The following is an 18,289-nucleotide window of genomic DNA, read 5'->3' on the forward strand; positions in this document are numbered from 1 at the left end:
AAGTTCTTTGTGTATGCCCTTTCGTGAGAGACGAGTGATTAGGTTATATAAGGATCGATGCGCGAAATATTTGTTTGAAAATAAGATGTATTGCGTAGTAAATGCGTAGTTTGAAAGTAAGATGTATAAGATTTTTAGCGAGTAAGGTGAAGTGCTTGTTTTGGACATGCTAATTTACCAGGATTTGCATCGATTTGATGGGCTTTCCACGCGGTTATTGCGGGCGAATTAGTGGGTGTGTTGGACAACACCTGATAGGCTTTCTTCAAGCGGTGTGCGTTCTTCTGATCGAATCGCTCTCGCACGCCTTTAGCGCGAATTCAGACAGCAAAGAATGAAGAAGGAAGTTACTGAAGAGGTTAGCCCCAGCTGTTAGCAGGTTAGCTGGCTAACCTTTTCAGTCACTTCTTTCTTTCTGCATTCATTGTTCTTAGGCACTTGAGGCTTGTGTATGTTGTTGTCCCCTATTCTGTGTTCCAGCCTCAGCACATCAATTTCCACTATGATCAGACAGCAAAGATTAGTGAGTGAGTTGTTGATTGTTGCTTGCAGGCTGTTCATTCTTCTTGTTGTTTGTCAATGTTTGCGTTCGTCAGCTTGTAGCTATGTTCAAGCTAGTCTTCTTGGTAAAAATTCTGAGTATGCCGTTTTATGCTGTTCAAGTAGAAATCATTTTCACTGATCATTGAATTTCTGTGCCATTGTTCTGCGCTGACATTACGCAAATGTGTGTCGCCTTGTGCCGCTCAATAATTTTCTGTCAGCAGAAATGAATGGAGTCAGCGGAAGATGTCTGAGGCACGGTCGTCTCAAGCATCCAGTAAATGCTTCCGCACGTGACTCACAGAGTGGGCATCAGGCTCAAGTTGGAATAAGCCTGCGCTAGTGCTTCCGTCCGCGCCCCTCACGTTGTAATGTAGCAGGTAGACCTGACAGACATAGATGTTGGTGAAATAGCGCGAAGGATTCACCTTAATTGAGCCATAATTTTTTGCTGTCATAGCTATTTTGCGAAATATTTTGCAGAAATGCGGGTATCTGAGCGCTTAATGCAGTGGGCAGAAATTCCCGTTTCCGTGAGACGAATCCGCATAGGTGTTTAATGCAAAGCCGCAATGTGCTTAATGGTAAAAATGCTTTTCATTTGCTAAATTTATTAATTCTGCTGTCTGTTGGCCTGCTTGACTGTACGAAGAGACGCGGTACGTAGCATGGAGAAATGACAACAACAACAACAACATAGATGAATGGATGATGATGCTGTGGGATGTTTCCCTGCGTTGAGTGCAGGACCCTACCCCATTCCAAAAAGGTTCACATGAAAGGATGACGAGGGAAGGAAATCCCTACAGCTCGTGAAGGAGGCCGGTGGCCCTCAGAAAGGAAAGAAGAGCGCCAAGTGCACGGCACTGGTGTCCAGGATTACTCCATGAGCCGAGAACTTTGCAGATGTTGAATGGCCTCTGATCCAGCATTTCAAGTTGAGATTTAAAGGCCCGTCGCTCGCGTACGTACTGGCTGCAGTCTTCGAGAATGTGTCGAATTGTTGCCGGTAAACCACAAGTTGTACACAGCGCCGTGGTGCTGTGGCCCAGCCTATACCGGAGGGCAGGGGTGAATGCGACGCTAAGTCGTAAACGACGCACTAGAGACGTAAAGAGGCGAGGGAAACCGCTTGGCATGTCAAATGAAAGCGTTGGGTCAACAGCATACAGAAGCGACCACCAGGTGATGTCATGACACCATTCCTGATGGGCCCAGGGCGACGTCAACGCGGACAAGAGGGTGCGCCTATCTCCATTCGAAAGTATGATGGAGACTGCTGAGCGGCGATGGTGAGCTGCAGCAGCTGCCCGATCCGCTACCTGATTGCCTCTTATTCCAATGTGGCTAGGGACCCGTTGGAGGGTGAGCCGGTGGCCCCTGTCTTCTAAAATCTTGAGTGTCGTCAGGATGTTCACTACCACCGGAGCCAAGGAGCCACGGATGCCCATGTTGTCTATGCACTGCAGCGCTGCCCGCGAATCTTTGTAAACCACCCAGAGGCGGGGGTGGTGATCCAAAATAGACCTTAGGAATAGCAGGATGGCATACAACTCCGCAGAGGTGGCCGAGGTGCGGTGCGATAGGCGGAACCCACGTGAAATTGACACCTCTGGGATTACAAATGCCGCAGATGAGCCGCCTGTAGTGGAGGAACCGTCCGTATATACAGCGGTTTGGTTTCCGTATGTAGCGTCCATCCACTCCAGAGTAGCCTGCTTGAGGACTGGAGCAGGGGTTTGGCTCTTCGGCCCCTTGATCCCCGGGATGTGAGACAAGATGGATGGTTTCGGCAGTGTCCATGGCGCTACTGAAGAAGCGGATGGGGCAACAGTGAAGGCAGGTATATGGTCCGTTAGTTCTTGCGCACACTGCGCGATTTTGCTGCGGTTTCGCTTACGAAGCTTCTGTACCAGTGGGTGACGGCGATGGTGAGCGCGCAATCGCAAGTAGTGGCGGAAAGTTTCTCTCTTGCGGAGGACGCCAATTGGGAGTTCCCTGGCCTCGGCTACCACCATCCTCGTGAGAAGAGAATGAGAAGATAGAAAAACTTCGAGCGCTTGATCGCTGGTAGGCCAAGTTTCAAAAGCAAAACTAGAAAGAAAATACAAATTTTGCACACTTAGAAAGCCTATTGATGGCTTTCAGTGCTTCAGGCTCAGGTATTATTTTTTCTCAGCTTTAATGGGGTAGCATATTATTTCATACTTCAGCAGTAGTTTCCATAAACAATGAAGATTTTCGCAAACAATTTTTAAAGGGGAAAATAACATCATGATTCAGTTCTCTGCCTCGTTGTTTTGTATTGCCAACTGTAGGATGGGACAAGCGTAACCTTGCCCACATCACGGTTCAAAAATAGTGCTAATAGTACTCGTTGTCGAACAGTGAGGAAATCTCACTCTGCACTCCTTGTGACCGTTGCTGTGGTGGACAGTGGGCGCTGATTGGTTGGGGACCTAGTCCTTGCTGCTGTTGGCCATTGATGGTGTGTGTTAACCTTGTTAGCATATTTTCTGTCTTTCACAAAAGATTGCGTTCCTCTGTCCCAAGTATAAATGTCTTTCTCATTGCTAGTGCAGAATCATTCCTGTCCTAACCTGCCGAGACGTGCCATGATGAAGTCACACCTGACGACTACGGATGTGATGAATTTGTGGTCACTGGCGGACAGTAGCGTGGTGTGACGCTCTGCAACCGTCATGCTGCTGTACAGCGATTGATGCCGGATGCTGCTGCTTTCCTAAAAAATTTATTGTTATTTTTATTTTCTAAATAAATTAAACCTGCGTGTACACTCTATCTTGTCTATGTTTACCCCTTTTATATGACCATGATTTACCTACAAAATGATTGCCGTTACTCACTACACCCAGTGGATGGCGCAATTACTACATCCAAATTTAAACGTGGGCTAACGTGTGGCCAGTAACAGCGGTCATTTTAAGTATAACTGAAGATCAGTACTGACTACTGTACTCATCTACTGTAAACTTTAAATTACCGTTCGCGTCCGCAAAATGAATGCTCGTGCGTCGATAACGAGCACATTTGAACAGATCTATAACGAGCGCAATGTTTCAAACCCCGATCACATCGAACCACTGTCGTACGAAAGTTCAGTTGTCTCATGGCTATATCTGTCTCCAAATGATTTTCGATACCGTTAGCTTTTGCGAATCAGTGGAGGGCCACTGACAATCTGTCGGCGTGCGATGCTTACTGGACGACTTCGCTACCCGCCACGTTTGAAAGCACTTGTGTAGGTCTCATGACGTGTGTCTCGTTACGTAAAGCCAGGTACATAATCCAAGAAAAATTCCTACGCCTGCTCCTTACGAAGTAATATGCCACGGTGTAGCTGTCAGTTTGCTTGGAACAGACATGCCAAAAACAAGGCAGGAGCCACTGAGAGATTTTGATCTGTCAGGTGAACACAGTAAGTTAAACTTTATTAAACTCATGCGCAGGAAATGAAAGGCCAGACAAATGTTATGCGACGAAGAGGGACCCCTCATGTACTGGGGATGGGTATCTTCGATATGCAATAAACAACGCAACAGGTGCTTGCCAACCGACTACTGTGGACAGAAGTGAGGACAATTACCATACCAGAAAGGAATGCAGCGTGTCATGCAACGACTGTAAGTACAAACGAACATACATTTTGTGCTTCCCATTGAACAGCTAACAAATGATAGGTTTTTGTTTTACTTTGTTATGAAACAAACAGAGGAAAGACCAGACGCACAAGCTGCACCTTTATACCTTGATGTTACATTTCACACGTACACACAACCTCCGGTCATCAAAGCTAAAAGACGGCCCCTTATCTATTGTGTGTGTCAGCTGTGAATGGTTCGATGTGTTATTTTCAGTCACCGAATGTATCTGTGCGACATATGCATAATATCTTTTGATGTTGGAACACCGTACTGGTCCCGCCCCCCATATTCCCATTGCCCATAGTCCCAATACGCAACGTTTGCATTATGAATCGTCATAATGTCAGACGTGACAAAATATAATGCAGATGCAAAAAAAGAACAGCAGAAGAGGCGAGACACAGGACACACGTTTACAGACCTCCGACACACAGATGGTCACGCTCAAGGCGTAATTATATTCGTTGTTTCTGTGGTTCGCGTAAATTCACAGGTGGTCGTTGAGAGCTTAGACAGCAAACGACTTCCAGGAACAAGAAATTCACTTACACAGTCACATAAAATGCACACAAAAGATGAAAGATGCCCATTCTGAAGAACCTCAAAGATCCAAACGATGTCCGCCATAGCAAGCCACTTCTGCCTGTTTGCGAGCGCTCCGATTGGCCGGATGAAAAGCATTCACGCTTCAGCCATGTCGAGCGTGCTTTCGAACACTGCAGCGGCACCTGAGGAAACAGATGCCGTATTTGCACCTTGCTTCTATCTCCAATAATTAAAGGAGACCATATTAGTACATCGACTTGGGATGCAGAACATATTGTCATCCCTTATAGGTGCGAAAAAATGATTCTCCCAAAAGTCAAAACTCAGTCTATGGACACGCTATACGCACTTGCGCCTATTATAAAGTAATCAGTGGTTGTTGAAAATATACTGGTATTTGTGTTTTGTGTCAAGTTTGGGCCACATGTTCCTGCAGCACTGAACGGTTCTAGAAAAGCGTCTCACCGCTGCTACGCATCTCAGAGAACGCGGCGCAGCCTCAAGAAGCGCGTGCATGCATGAGCCTTAAGGGCAACGTTACGCAAAAATGCCAATGAGGAGGAATGCGCACGACACTTTAGGAGCACTTCGACGCGCCACTGTCAATGAATTTCAAAGGTATCCGACATAGCAACTGTAGAACTGGAACCTGAAGACTAGCCGTGATGTCACCCGTCATGCTCCAATTCGACCTTCACTATTCGGGGGAAGCGGGCTCCTCCTCGCATTCCTTCTTCCATAGTCGCTATAGTCGTGACGATGCCCACTTGAGTGCGGCCAACAACGGCAAGCTACCTCGACCCCCCCCCCCCTTCCTCCATACCTCACCCGCATAACAGTGGTGTTACATATATTTAGACGCTTCCTCATCGGCCACCTGTAAGAAATGGCGGTGCCCAGCGACTGCCAATTCACATTGGTTTAGCGCTGCTTTTAATGCCGCCTAACACCACACGTCACTTCTATCTTATTTCACTACGCTAGGGAAATGCGGTGCGCGGTCTCCTTAGCATTCTTTCTTTCACGATTGGAAGTTTGTGAGCAGCTGTGATGAGCAGACGGAACTCGACTCCAAAGTCTATTGCTGCCTGACATCAAGACGCATGACGTCATGCTCGCAAAAGCTATAAATTAATGTCCGAGTATTTGCGTTTCATATCGATAAACAATATTGGCATTAGCAGAACTTCGCTAAAATTCTGAAGACACGAGATACACTCCGCAGTCGCGCTTGTCCGATGCGTTTTCCATACTCTGAACAAAACAATAAGATCAAAATGTAGGGTAAGTACCTCTGTGCCTCTCATTTTACTCTTTTTTTATTCTGTTCACTCGGATCACCAGGCCTTACTCGTCTTTCATTCACTTTACACTCTCAGCACTCCCGTTACACATTAGATGGCGTACAGATACATTAAGAGAGCGTAAAAATGCAGATATACCTACCGCTGCTCTGCTTTCACAATTCACTCTCGGATAAACACTTCTCTTATTAGCGCTTCCGAAAATAAGTGCAACCGTCACGCGCCCTAAGAGGAGTCTCAGTGGCAACGATTTTACACCGGCAAAAGAGTTAGGTGTACTCTATTTCTGAGTGCAGTTTTACCTTCAGTTCCTTCTTTATTTATTGGTTATTCAATTGTATTATTGCTCACCTGCAGTTGCCAATGGTGTTCAGGTCGACGTTTTGTACTGCGATATGTCAAAAGCCTTTGACCACGTGTCTCATGTGCGTCTCCTTCAGAAATTATCTCACACTGGAGTTACAGATGGTTATTGCGAATGGATAAATTATTATTTAACGAATCGCGCTAATTTTGTTCGCTTAGGTAATTGTTTGTTGTCGGAATACAAGTCTCTTTCTGGGGTTCCGCAGGGCTCCAATCACGGCCGTTTATTCTTCTTAATATTTGTGAATGATTTGTCCTTGGTCGTTCAACACTTGCAGGTGCTACATTATGCTGAAGATGTTAAACTGTATCGGGTTATTTCCACAGTGGACGACTGTGAGCTACTCCAACGGGATGTTGATTCAGCAAATAACTGGTGTAAAAACAATTTTTGTTACTTAGCCCTACCAAGACGAAGGTGTTGACGATAAGCAAAAAGAGAAAGCCCACGCATTTTTCTTATGTTGTCGAAAACATTGATATCGAGCGTGTGCCCTCTGTTCGTGACGTTGGCGTCATAGTGGACAGCGCCCTTTCCTTCGGCCCACATGTGAACACCATTGTGAACAATGCTGTCAGGTCTCTGGGTGTTATAACGCGATTTACTCGTGGCTTCACTGGCCCTCGGTGCTTGTTAGTACTGTATATGAGCAATGTCAGGAGCAGACTCGAACATTGCAGTATTGTTTGGAACCGTTTGACTAAAACGCAGTCAGACCAAATTAAATGTGTACAACGTAAGCTGGCTACTACTGTTTATGACAGATATATTGGTAGGAGGTTATACTATGACTATGAGCGCATTCTTGATTATATAGGACTTCCGTTATTGCAGTGTCGAAGACGATGTATTGATTTGCGATTTCTGGAAGAGCTAATTAACGGTGAAATCGACTGTCCCATGTTGTTATCATCCGTTAATCTCTGTGTACAACAAGGACAAGGGCACGAAATGTGTTTTACATTACTCATTCAGACGTTGCTTTTCCTTTGTCTCGGTTACTGAAAGTGTATAATGACTATGGTTCTGATCGTGCGACATCTCGATAGTATATCTTTCTCTTAATTTAGTTATCCCGGAATCTTTAATTAGCCAGCATTATGCATGTGTAGTTCCCTCTTGTATATAGAGTACGTGTTGTGTTTCGTGCACCACATTAAAGGCCACGGCTGTTTGTGGGCACTTTAAATAAAACCAATCAATCAATCAATAATAGAAAAATCAATGAGCATTTACACTATAGTTCAGGTAAGGTCTCGTTATCGTTCGTACAGGTCAGGATGCTGGTAAATGTGGGAACTCGGCGAAGTTTCTATGTACTCAAACCAGAGGAGACGACGTACAACCACCAAGTACTCCAACGCCCCAGCATGTCAAAGGTCAAGCCGAGATTGCAATGGCATGGTTCTACGATATTTGCACCGGAAAGTGCGAATATCGGCATAGTTGTTCTGCATCACAAAACTATAGCTTCAAGAGTTTTAATGAATGCGACACATATTGTAGGTAAGTAACAAGATAAATGCCTATTTTCATTTCTTTTTTATTTGGAGGAGGCGCTTTAGTACAGAACTGCGCATATCATACATGTGCGCCGTTGCTGTACTCAATGCACTTTTTCAGTAGCGCGGGATGTCGATACTAATACAGGGTGTCCCAGAAAACGTGTCATTGAAGTATAATAAAAAAAACTACGCCACCTAGAATCATGCGGTCAGCAGCATTTGTCCTTACTAGGTTTTTGCCAACCCCTGATGTGAATGTCATGTATCGTAAGTTTAATTATGTAAATATTTGCGCACTGAACTCAGAAATTTGCCAAGTAAAGGTCACTTTTTTTACCCCACCAGTGTGAAGAGCATGCCGAATTCACTGAAGTTCATGAGAGTTGATAGTAATATTCACGAGTTATCCCATCGGAAAAAAATAGCCGAACATCATGCCTTTCATAGCATCGGACCATAACGCGCGGCGGCTTTTTGAGCACAATCGCTCTCAGTCCGACGAAAGGAGGTTCCAAACCCAGCCCACAGAGTGATAGTAGAAAAAGTGACAATTCATGAAATTGGGAGAGGGAAAGGGCGATCCCAGCGAAAGTCGGACACGATAAGCCATACCTGTGTTATCTTTTTCTGCGATGCAGGTGTGGGTTGGGTTTCCAACCTCCTTTCGTCGGACAGACAAGGATTGCGCTGAAAAATTTGTCGCGCGCTAGCTCGGTAGAGCATGATGTTCGGCTATTTTTTCTGATAGGAGCCCCTGAATATCCCTGTCAATTATCATTAATTTGAGTAAACTAAACACGCTCTTCACATTGGTGTGGTAAAAAAGTCACCTTTACTTGGCAAATTTCCGACTTCAGTTCGCAAAAATTTACATAATTAAACTTACGTCACACGACATTTCCATCAGGAGGTGGCAAAAACCCAGTAACAACAAATGCCGTTGACCGCATGATTCTAAGTGGTGTTATAATTCAATGACACGCTTTCTGGGACACCCTGTATACATTTTAATGTGATAGCTGGCAAAGTGTCCTACTGCAAATTTTCGTTAGCAGCGTGGTGGTGCTGTTAGTGGTGGTAGCATGCTCCTTGCAAGCCGTCTGCCTGGCTCTCGGCGGCAAATGTCTGGCGGCATGTTGCTCAGGGTGATCGTGTGCCCTAAGCCCACTTCAGAGGAAGCTGTGCTTGTGTTAAAGCGCCTGAGTGATGTTTTGAAAAAAAAGCGGGAGAGAGTGCCTGTGACGTGACTAAGGAACACGTGTAAAAAAAAAGAAGATTAGGCTTCTTCTTCTTCTTCTTCTTTTTTTTCGTTTTACACACTACACACTAGGCGGCATTCCATGGATACAGGACAGAAATGGCTTAAGCGCCTGGTTTTCAGAATGGAGTGCGTGACACATGTACGAGAAAAAGTGTGCGACGAGCCTTCAGACGCTCTCTAATGTACGTCTCTGCGCGACAAAACATGCGTGGATATATCCGTCCATATCGGCGAGGTGTCTTGCGGAGGTGATGACGTCACGAATCACGCAGCAAATGATGCTGCGTCTATTGTAGTAGGGAAAAATAGCAGGAGCTCTTTGGCTGCACGCATAGCATATGTTCATAAGCGCTCAAACGCCGCCATGCCAATACTGGACAGCTGTATCGGCCTGATTGGGCCATATTCAGCAGTACGCAGGCGTGCGGCAGGCCTGCGTACTGCTGCTGATGGCTCAATAAGGCTGGAACAATTGTCCAGTTCTGGCGTGGCGACGTTTGAGCACTTCGAAACATATGCGTCTCTTGTAGGTGCGGTAAACCCGAGAGAAAATGTCTGACACTGTGCGCTCGGAATACATCGAGTAGTTGATTTCGTTGTGTTACGTGGTGTAAAACGATTAAAACATTATTAATGTATTTTATTATGTGAGTAAATTTCGTTACGTTAGATGAAGTACTGCTCTGGGTGTAGCTTTGGTGACGTTGTTTAAGCCACTCGGTGGTCCATAGTTACATTCGTGACACTCGTAGACATGCCGCGGTTTATGTGTCTGCGTACGCTGCATGCGACAAGTTGTGAAGCAAGACTGTGCCAGTCGTCGCACGACATGTCCTGCATATTGTCGTACATATAGTTTTTTCCTTTAAGTTTCAACACATCAGGCTGTGACAAACCGGGATGGGATTCAAGGCGCTGATTATGTTCCGCTAGGAAAGCTAACAGATTATCGTGGATGACTGAAACGACAACCACACTTGCGCGGCTGTGTAGAAGGAAAAGTAAATGGAACAGTTAGAAGCATCAACATTGTTAAATTTTTGTTATTGTTAAACTGTATTGATGTCTCTAATCGTTCCATTTATTTCCGTGGTTACTTCTTCTTGGACTTGACGTCGTTTTCATTTGTATCTTTTTACTTCGCTGTTCACTCTATGTAGAACGAGTGAGACATGGAGCATGGCATTATTTGACGTTGAAGCGTGTGAAAAATGCCCAATTCAGTACGTCGTTACATACAAAAACTTCGCGCAGATAATACACATGGCTCGAAACAGTCAACATTCGTGGTAATCGCGTTGTAACATACACTGCAACTCAACAACTCAACTTTCCACTTGCTGTAAACAGCCGCCATGTTGCATCGTGATGCCAATGCCTATCGGTAGAACCGACTGAGAGCGTGTTCGGTTGGGTGCAATCACGTGTCCTACAACTAATACGCATGCGCGACACTCGAATTGAACGTTTCATTCAGGCTAAAATGTCGCTGGTGCCTGTAATGACAACGAAACTGGAGCAGGTCAATTAAAAAATATAGTGTTTGATCGGAAGGGATGTGTCTTCTATAACACTAGGTGCTTTCAAGTTACTGCATGCGGTGAGAGTTGGTGAGGTGTATGTCCGTAACCGTCATGAAACTGGTTCGCTCCTTTGTACTCTAGGAGCGGGTTGGAAATGTTTTTTTGTTTCATACACTATTCCGATACCAATGAAGGCTCTGGCTTCTGCCATTGGCGGTTCTATGGGGCTGCCTGGGGCCTTCAGCAGGACAGCCGCAGCGCCTTTTCTTCGTTTTTAGGGCGATGCAGTGTTGTTTTTATAACGCTATGCAACGTAGATCAATAAGAAGATCTGCAGAAATTAAAAAGCAAAAAGAAGAGAGAAGTAATATCAGTGGTGGATATTATACCGGGTAATGGTTTACTATTACACGGACTCCCTGCTGGCCTTATCACGGAAATATTGGCGCAATATGGGCAAAATGGGCTTGCCAATATAGTCAGCCCATATTGGTCCAATTTGGAGCCTGATTACACTCCGAATGTTGATTCTATATTTGACCAATATTGGTAACCCTGGCAGCCTATAAGGGTCCAGTATTGCCGTGCTTCTTGGGAATGTATGTTTTTACGTGTGGAATCAGCCTTCTTCAGTTGTGAGTGTACCAGCTCCCGTGGCGTAGTGGTTAAGATGATCGCTTTCGACGCCGACACTGGGAGGTGACACGGGTTCGAATCTTGTCACCGGCTGTGCTGTCTGAGGTTTTACCTGGGTTTTCCGAAGACTCTACAGACAAATGTCGGCAGAGTTCCTCTTGAAGTCGCCCCAGTACTAACACACTAACCCCCTCTCCCCTACTCCTTAATGCTGTCCTCTATCCATCTGTCCCAGTCTGAACGCCACTCATAGCCACACTTGCTTCGCGGCCCTAACACGGAATAAAAAAAAGTTGTGAGTGTAGCAGGTTGTGGTGTGTCTCCTTTCCCTGTACCGTGATTTCGGATGCTTCAATTATTCTCCTGCAATGCCATCTCACCCGCTACCATGGGGATTGCTGAGAGAAAGGTCAAAGCCGTTCTGGACTTTCCGTAGCTCGAAACGCAGAGCTCCCACCGAAATGTTCTGAGCCTCAGGGCCCTCTACCGTTGGTTATTCCCCAGTGCGCTGCACCTTTCGCTTTTTTCGAGCCCCTCTTGCCACCAACAAGGGTAAGTAAACGATCACGGCCCCCTTAGTATGAAAACTTGAAGCTAGAAGAAACGCCCCGCCCGTCCCCAATACACACGCACGCAACTCGTCGATGTTTTGCGTCTAGTGGCTCCCGCTCACTTATTTCACCTTATATCATTCAAACGTCACCGTGCTGGCACCGTAGGACGGCGGGTGAAGCATGGAACAACGTGCTGCATAAAGCCGCATCATGACTATAATTCTTTCTCTTCGCACGTGCATCCGATATTTCTTGTGCCATGCATGTGCCTTAGCCTGCAATTAAAACCAGTTCGGTTGTCGGGCGCAGACGTCCAAGTCACTTGCTCTTCAGTTTTTGGAGCTTAGGTTGGTTCTAGAATTTAGTGGTTTGAAGGTTCGCCAGCAAGCCTTAGGATGCGAATACGCCAGCCCTACAGGTGAAGATCAAGTGGACGTATTATGGCAGGATGCTGCGGACCAGACGATTTCCACGTTAGTGTATACTATATTGTGAAAGCTATTCTTAAAGCGGTTGATAAACTTTCATAGATGTCGGTCACGACATCATGTACACATTTTATTGTACGCCAGAATACTGAGCAAAGAGTGGAAAACTAATTATTCTTCTACGTAGTAATAGAGACCCACGCCCTCGAACGCACTGCTGTGCAAACCGCAGATATCACAGGTCCTCACAGTTGCGTTCATTCCCATTGGCAGTCCTAAGCACGTGACTTCTCGTGCGCCGCCTCACTGACAGCAGTGATGTCTGTGATGTCAGAGCCAAATGAGTTTCTGTATCCACGGTACCAATTTTCTTGGTTTCTATTACCCTCTTCGCCGTGAAACTTTGAATGCAGTTCCACATCGATGCGAAACACCGTTTTTACGTTTATCCGGGATAACCTGGTATGAGCTGCCGTAACCGTTTTAAGCTACATCACCGAAATCAAAACGGCTGGGGATCTTGTTAAGAACAGAAGGAGACTGCCCCAGCTCATCCCGTGTTCTACCAAAACCTTTTACTTCTTTCCTTACAAAAACGTGGAAACGTTCCCCCACACACCCTTTCTCTTATCCACCTTCTTCCTTTTCCGGACAGCTTCTTCACCCTCGACAGAGCTGAAGGACACGCCCTGGGGAAACTGTTTGGCAGGACATACCAACTGTTCACTGTAGTCTTCGCGAACATCACTGCTTTCCCATAATTCCGCTCTTTACATTTTTTTATCATTTACTTCTACAGAGTCGGCTGTGAAAGTAATGGTGTAAATCGGGAAGGCTTCATGAAAACATTGCAAAGGAAGACGTAAAACGGGAAGGCGTAATTGGGAAGGTTGCAGGATATCGTCGTGTCCATGTGCCAAAATTCCCTTCGCTTTTCCGCTCCAGAGAGGAGGAAAATAGAGTGACAGATGCAAGCGCAGAAAGGGGCAAGCAGCTCTATAGCGCGGTATCTGGTTGCGAGGCATGGGAATCAAAAGGAAGCCCAAGTTAGGTAGTTTTAGCATATCAGAGGCATTCGAGGGAAACAAAGACATCTTTCAAATCCACGACCAGCACCGTTATGTCAGCCATCGTAAAGACGTCAGAACCAGTTATCGTAAGGACGTTCCAATCTAAAAAAAAAAAGGACTTGTAATCATTCTGAACCTGCCTACTGAACCGGCGCCGCAGTAATTAAACGAACGAGAGTGTGCAGTGTGACGCCACGTCCAGTGTAGATTTTTGAGCCGCACAGCTTTGCGTCGAGCGCAAATCCTTTTGTTTATGTTTATGCTCAGTTTGGTGAATGTGCGTGAGTTGAAACAAACGGACCTAGCAGTGTGGAGGAAAATAACGTTCCTTCAATTCTGGCTGGATGAAACAGGAAAGCAGATGTCCTATGCTATCTCTCGGGTTTATTACGTTTTGCCTTGACGCAGCACGGGTTTGCGGCTCTGTTTGAAACCCCACAAAGGTTATGGGACCAGACAGTATCAAGGCTACCCAGCGGTGACCAGCCGGCGGTGCGCATGCGATTGGACTGCAAGGTGCCGTTGACGTGTAAAGAAGATGGCAGATAGTACTTCTGGAACATCAGTCTACCTTTTGAGGAAGGTCGAAAGCAACAACTATCCAACTTGACGTTTCAAGATGACAATCTTCCTAAGGACGAAGGGTCTCTTGTCAACAATTGAAGGTAGACCTCCAGTCGACGTTGATGCCCGACTTCACTGGGATAAAAATGAGATGGAGGCTATCAACGCGATCACTGAAGGCGTTGTCCAGTGCACAGACCAGCTATGTCATCATCACTCACACATCCGCAAAGGGCATGTGGAAGAAGCTCGAAGGCGCCAATAGAGATAGATTCCTTGACCAGAAAATAAGCCTCGAGCTTCAGTTGAACGGAAACTTAGGTGAGACATTGGGAGATGTTGAAATAGCTGTTATCGCTATTCAGGGATTAACGAAAGCATACTTCGGTGTAGCACGAAGATTTGGTGTATGCTCCATGACTGACATTACGCCTGACAAAGTGTAGTATGCCCTCTTACAAGAAGAGCAACGCCAGAAGAAGGTTTCGGTCGGTGAAACGGCTTGTAGGGCATAGCCAAAGATCTACCCATCGGAAGGCAAGACATATATTCGCAATCACTGAGGAAAGCATGATCACCTTGCGCGGAAATGCTGGAATCGTCTCTCTGAAATCGATGGAAAATGACCATCGCCTCGACGACAGAGCAGAGTTTACAGATTCAGGAGTACAAAGAAAGAATGGTCAAGGCAGACAGCCAGGCTAGTAAAGTCGTGGATGGGTTCGTACGAAGACGAAAAACCGCTGTCAAAGGAATTCGCGTTCGTTGCTGTGGGGTGTTGCCAATCGATTCTGGAACAGTCTGTCATATGACAGGTTGCAAAGGCATTATTAGGGATTTCCATGGAGAACGTGACAAAAGTGTTGCTGTCGCTGACGGAAAATCAATTGATGTCGAGGGATCTGGTACTGTGATTTTCTGTGTCCCAGATGACAAAGTCAACAATAGGCTGATGATCAAAGATATTCTCTATGTTCCTGGTATCGCAGACAATCTCATTTCGGTGTCCATGATAGCTGTATGGAAGTAACATTCAGCGGCAACAGTTGCAACTTACAAAATCAAGGAAATTTTGTTTTTCCTGAGGTGAAGGCTGAACGAATTTATAAGATGAAGTCAGAGGTCGTGCCCATGTATGAACGAGCTGACCATGTGCGAGCAGAAACGACAATGCTGTGGTATTGTCGCATGGGGCATTTGAACGTTGATATACTAGTTCAAATGACAGGTAAAAATAAGGTAGCCAGACTAAGAACAACTGATCCCTGAGAGAATTGTATCATGAAAAAGGAGTCCCGGAAACATTTTACAGGCTCAAGAAACGACACAACGGAACAAGCGTTAGGCCTTTTTCGCGTGGTCCTGTGCTGGCCGTTCCCAGTGAGCTCTATAAGATGGAGCAAATATTTCCTCGTCGCCGTAGATGCCTTCAGTAGACAAGCGACTGTATGCTTCTTAAAGCACAAGAGTGAAGCAACTGAAGCTTGGAAAGACGGCATACGTACAGCAGAAAACCAAACGGGGTGTCATGTGAAAATAATTCGCACCGACATATTTTACGAGGAACAATGGAACCATTCATGAGAAATCTCCTCCTTACTCACCGGCTCAAAAATGGGGTGGCGAGACGAATGAATCATACCCTTGTGGAAACCGGCAGAACAATCCTATCTGAAGCTAAACTTCGAGTGGATTTTTGGGCCGAAGCAATCAACACCGAGGCATATGTCAGAAATCGGAGCAACACAAGAGTGCTCCAAGAAAAGGTTGGTGAATAATTCTACAAGTTTTCAGTTGCCTGGCATATGCATGGCAACCTGGCCAGCGAACAAGCAAGATGGATAGAAAGAGTCAGGAAACTATTTTTGGCGGGTACTGTCAGGGTAGGAAGGCATACCGTCTATACCTTCCTATAAGAAAGCAAATAGTCGTAGGCGGAGATGTGCAGTTCATAGAAAACAGAGCAGGTTCCTGTATACTTGGCACATATGCCTACAGACAAGTACAGTTCAATCAGATTCAGTGCATCTGTGGAGAGACGCAGCCACGTAGAATATGCGCACTGGAAACGCCAGAACCTCCTGACGTCACTGTGGCTGTCGATGTTGATGGAGGTGCAGACAACAGGTGTGGCGACTAGAGCGAACATGCCGAAGTACCTGAACAACCAGAGGAAGAACCTGGACATGCCGCCCTACCTGAGATCATCAACAGATAGTTCCGTTGAGGAGACCTACAAGAACCCGAAGACAACCTGACCGTTTGCAAGTGGACCCCAGGAAGATGAGTTACTGCGAGTTAGCAAAAGATGAACTGAAGGACCCAACGAGTTATGCTGAACCGGTAACCTCACCCCAACAGCACAAGTGGTTGAAAGTAATGGAACAAGGAATGACATCGCTTTATCAGATGAAAGCATGGACTTTGATACCAAGACAGGCAGAAATGAAAGTGGTAAAATCGAAATGGGTTTATCGTAATAAGAGAGATGCTGCCGGTGAAATTGACAAGTATAAGGCTCGCATCGTAACCGTGCGAAGCTCGCAGATGGAAAAAGTAGATTATTTTGAGACGTATTCCTCCGTAGTGAAGTTAACGCGTCCCTGTATGCTTCTTGCGCTGGGGCTCGAGAAGTGAATGGCCATGCGCCAGCTCGATGTGAAGACCGCATACATTGATTGCAGGCTACGAGGGGTGTTCAAGTCAAACCGGGGCCCGCTTGCACGAAACAAACTTAGTGTAATACTTAACGAGTTCCCCACTTAGTGTAGTGCCGGAGCCGTAAGTGGCTTGCACGAAACTTTTACAACACTAAAGTGGTGGCGCTCGCTCCGCGCAGTTCAGGACGCTGGCCAAGGGTCCTAGGAGCACCCTAAACTACCGCACTAAAGCTTAGGACTAACATGTCAGCCGCTATGAACCGCATAGAGATAATATAGGAAGACGCCCCAACTGTATCTCGCAATACAGTACGCATTTTCCTCGCAATACTAACAACGTCTCATTTTTTTATGCTGTGGGTGCCGTACGTCTTGTGCTTTTCGTTAGCAACATCTCTCAAAATGATCGCCGCACGCGAAGTGCCTCTCACCGGCACTGCCGTTGGCGATAAGTTCCCAATCATCGAGCAATTCGAGACATACTTTGGGCCACAGGCTTTATTTTATTTAACAAAAGCACGCAACAAGTGACCTAACTCGTTCTTACAGCTACAATGATAGTACAATACCTTATTTTGGTTCTACAAACTGTTTACGTGCGACGGCAGAAGCAGACGACTTCCCAGAATCCAAACATGCCGTGACGCACGACTTCCTGGGATGAACTCCGGAAGTTCTCTTTCTGCCAATGAGAGTCTCCGAAAACTGCTACTGCTCGTAGCCACGATCCACTTTAGGGCGGTCGTCGAAGTGTTCGTGCAAGCCACTTAACCGCAACCCTAAACTTAGTGCACTAACGCGTTAGTGCAACACTTGCCAAGTGTTACACTTAGGATTGTTTCGTGCAAGCGGGCCCGGGACTCTTTGTCCCCTGAGTGTACAAATGGCTCGCGCTACTTCTTTTTCGTCATTTTCACACGCGACAGGCCTCCGTGTTCAACACGTGGTGGTCCAAAGTTTGTGCAAAACAAAGCAAAACAAAAGATACGTGCTGGACAAGATGACCGACAACGAGGTGGGCGCTCACATCGAACAGCGAATGTCATGAAGTTTCTGGTGAATGAAGGCGTAAAGTCGTCTGAAATTCACAGAAGACTTCAGGCTTAGTATGACCACGATACACTTAGCCGCAGCAAAGCGTTTGAGTGGTGCAAATGGTTCCGAGACGGCCGTACATCAGTGCAGGACGATCCCGGCCGGGGCGGCTCAGAGCCCAGTGTCAGAGTTCCTGAGAACGTCCAACTTGTGGAGCACGGTCGGATAACATGTCTCGAACTGGCTCGGAAGACGGACCTTTCTGTGGAAACGTTGAAGACTATCCGCTCTCCGTGTTTGACCGGCAGAGAAGAGTAGAAATCACCCAAGAGCTAAGGTACAGTTTCGACACTGAAGGACAGCTGTTCCTTGATCGGATCATCACGTGCGATGAAACATGGGTACACCATTTCACTCCTGAGTCTAAACGCGCATCAAAACAGAAGAAGCATCCGGGTTCAGCAGCTCCCAAGAAGTACCAAAGCACCCCGTCTGCGGGTAAGGTCATGGCCACGGTTTTCTGTGACAAGGCTGACGTTTTTCATGTTGATTTTCTGCCCAGTGGTACCACCATCAATAGTGCATATTAGTGCAAGGTTCTCAGGGATGTGCATAAGGTGCTGAAGCA

The 18,289-nt window shown here is 46.2% G+C and overlaps 1 protein-coding gene across 1 annotated transcript in view; it reads left to right on the forward strand.

Annotated features, from left to right (window-relative positions):
* The window catches only part of LOC135368933 (uncharacterized), a 122,347-nt gene that overhangs the window by 29,767 nt on the left and 74,291 nt on the right, over positions 1-18,289 (forward strand). The window contains exons 2-3 of the mRNA XM_064602503.1: positions 4,014-4,187; positions 7,700-7,931. Of these exons, the coding sequence (XP_064458573.1) occupies positions 4,014-4,187; positions 7,700-7,931 (406 nt within the window). The remainder of the gene's footprint in view (positions 1-4,013; positions 4,188-7,699; positions 7,932-18,289) is intronic.

The sequence above is a fragment of the Ornithodoros turicata genome, chromosome 1 (assembly GCF_037126465.1).
Source record: "Ornithodoros turicata isolate Travis chromosome 1, ASM3712646v1, whole genome shotgun sequence".
Classification (NCBI taxonomy): Eukaryota; Metazoa; Arthropoda; class Arachnida; order Ixodida; family Argasidae; genus Ornithodoros; species Ornithodoros turicata.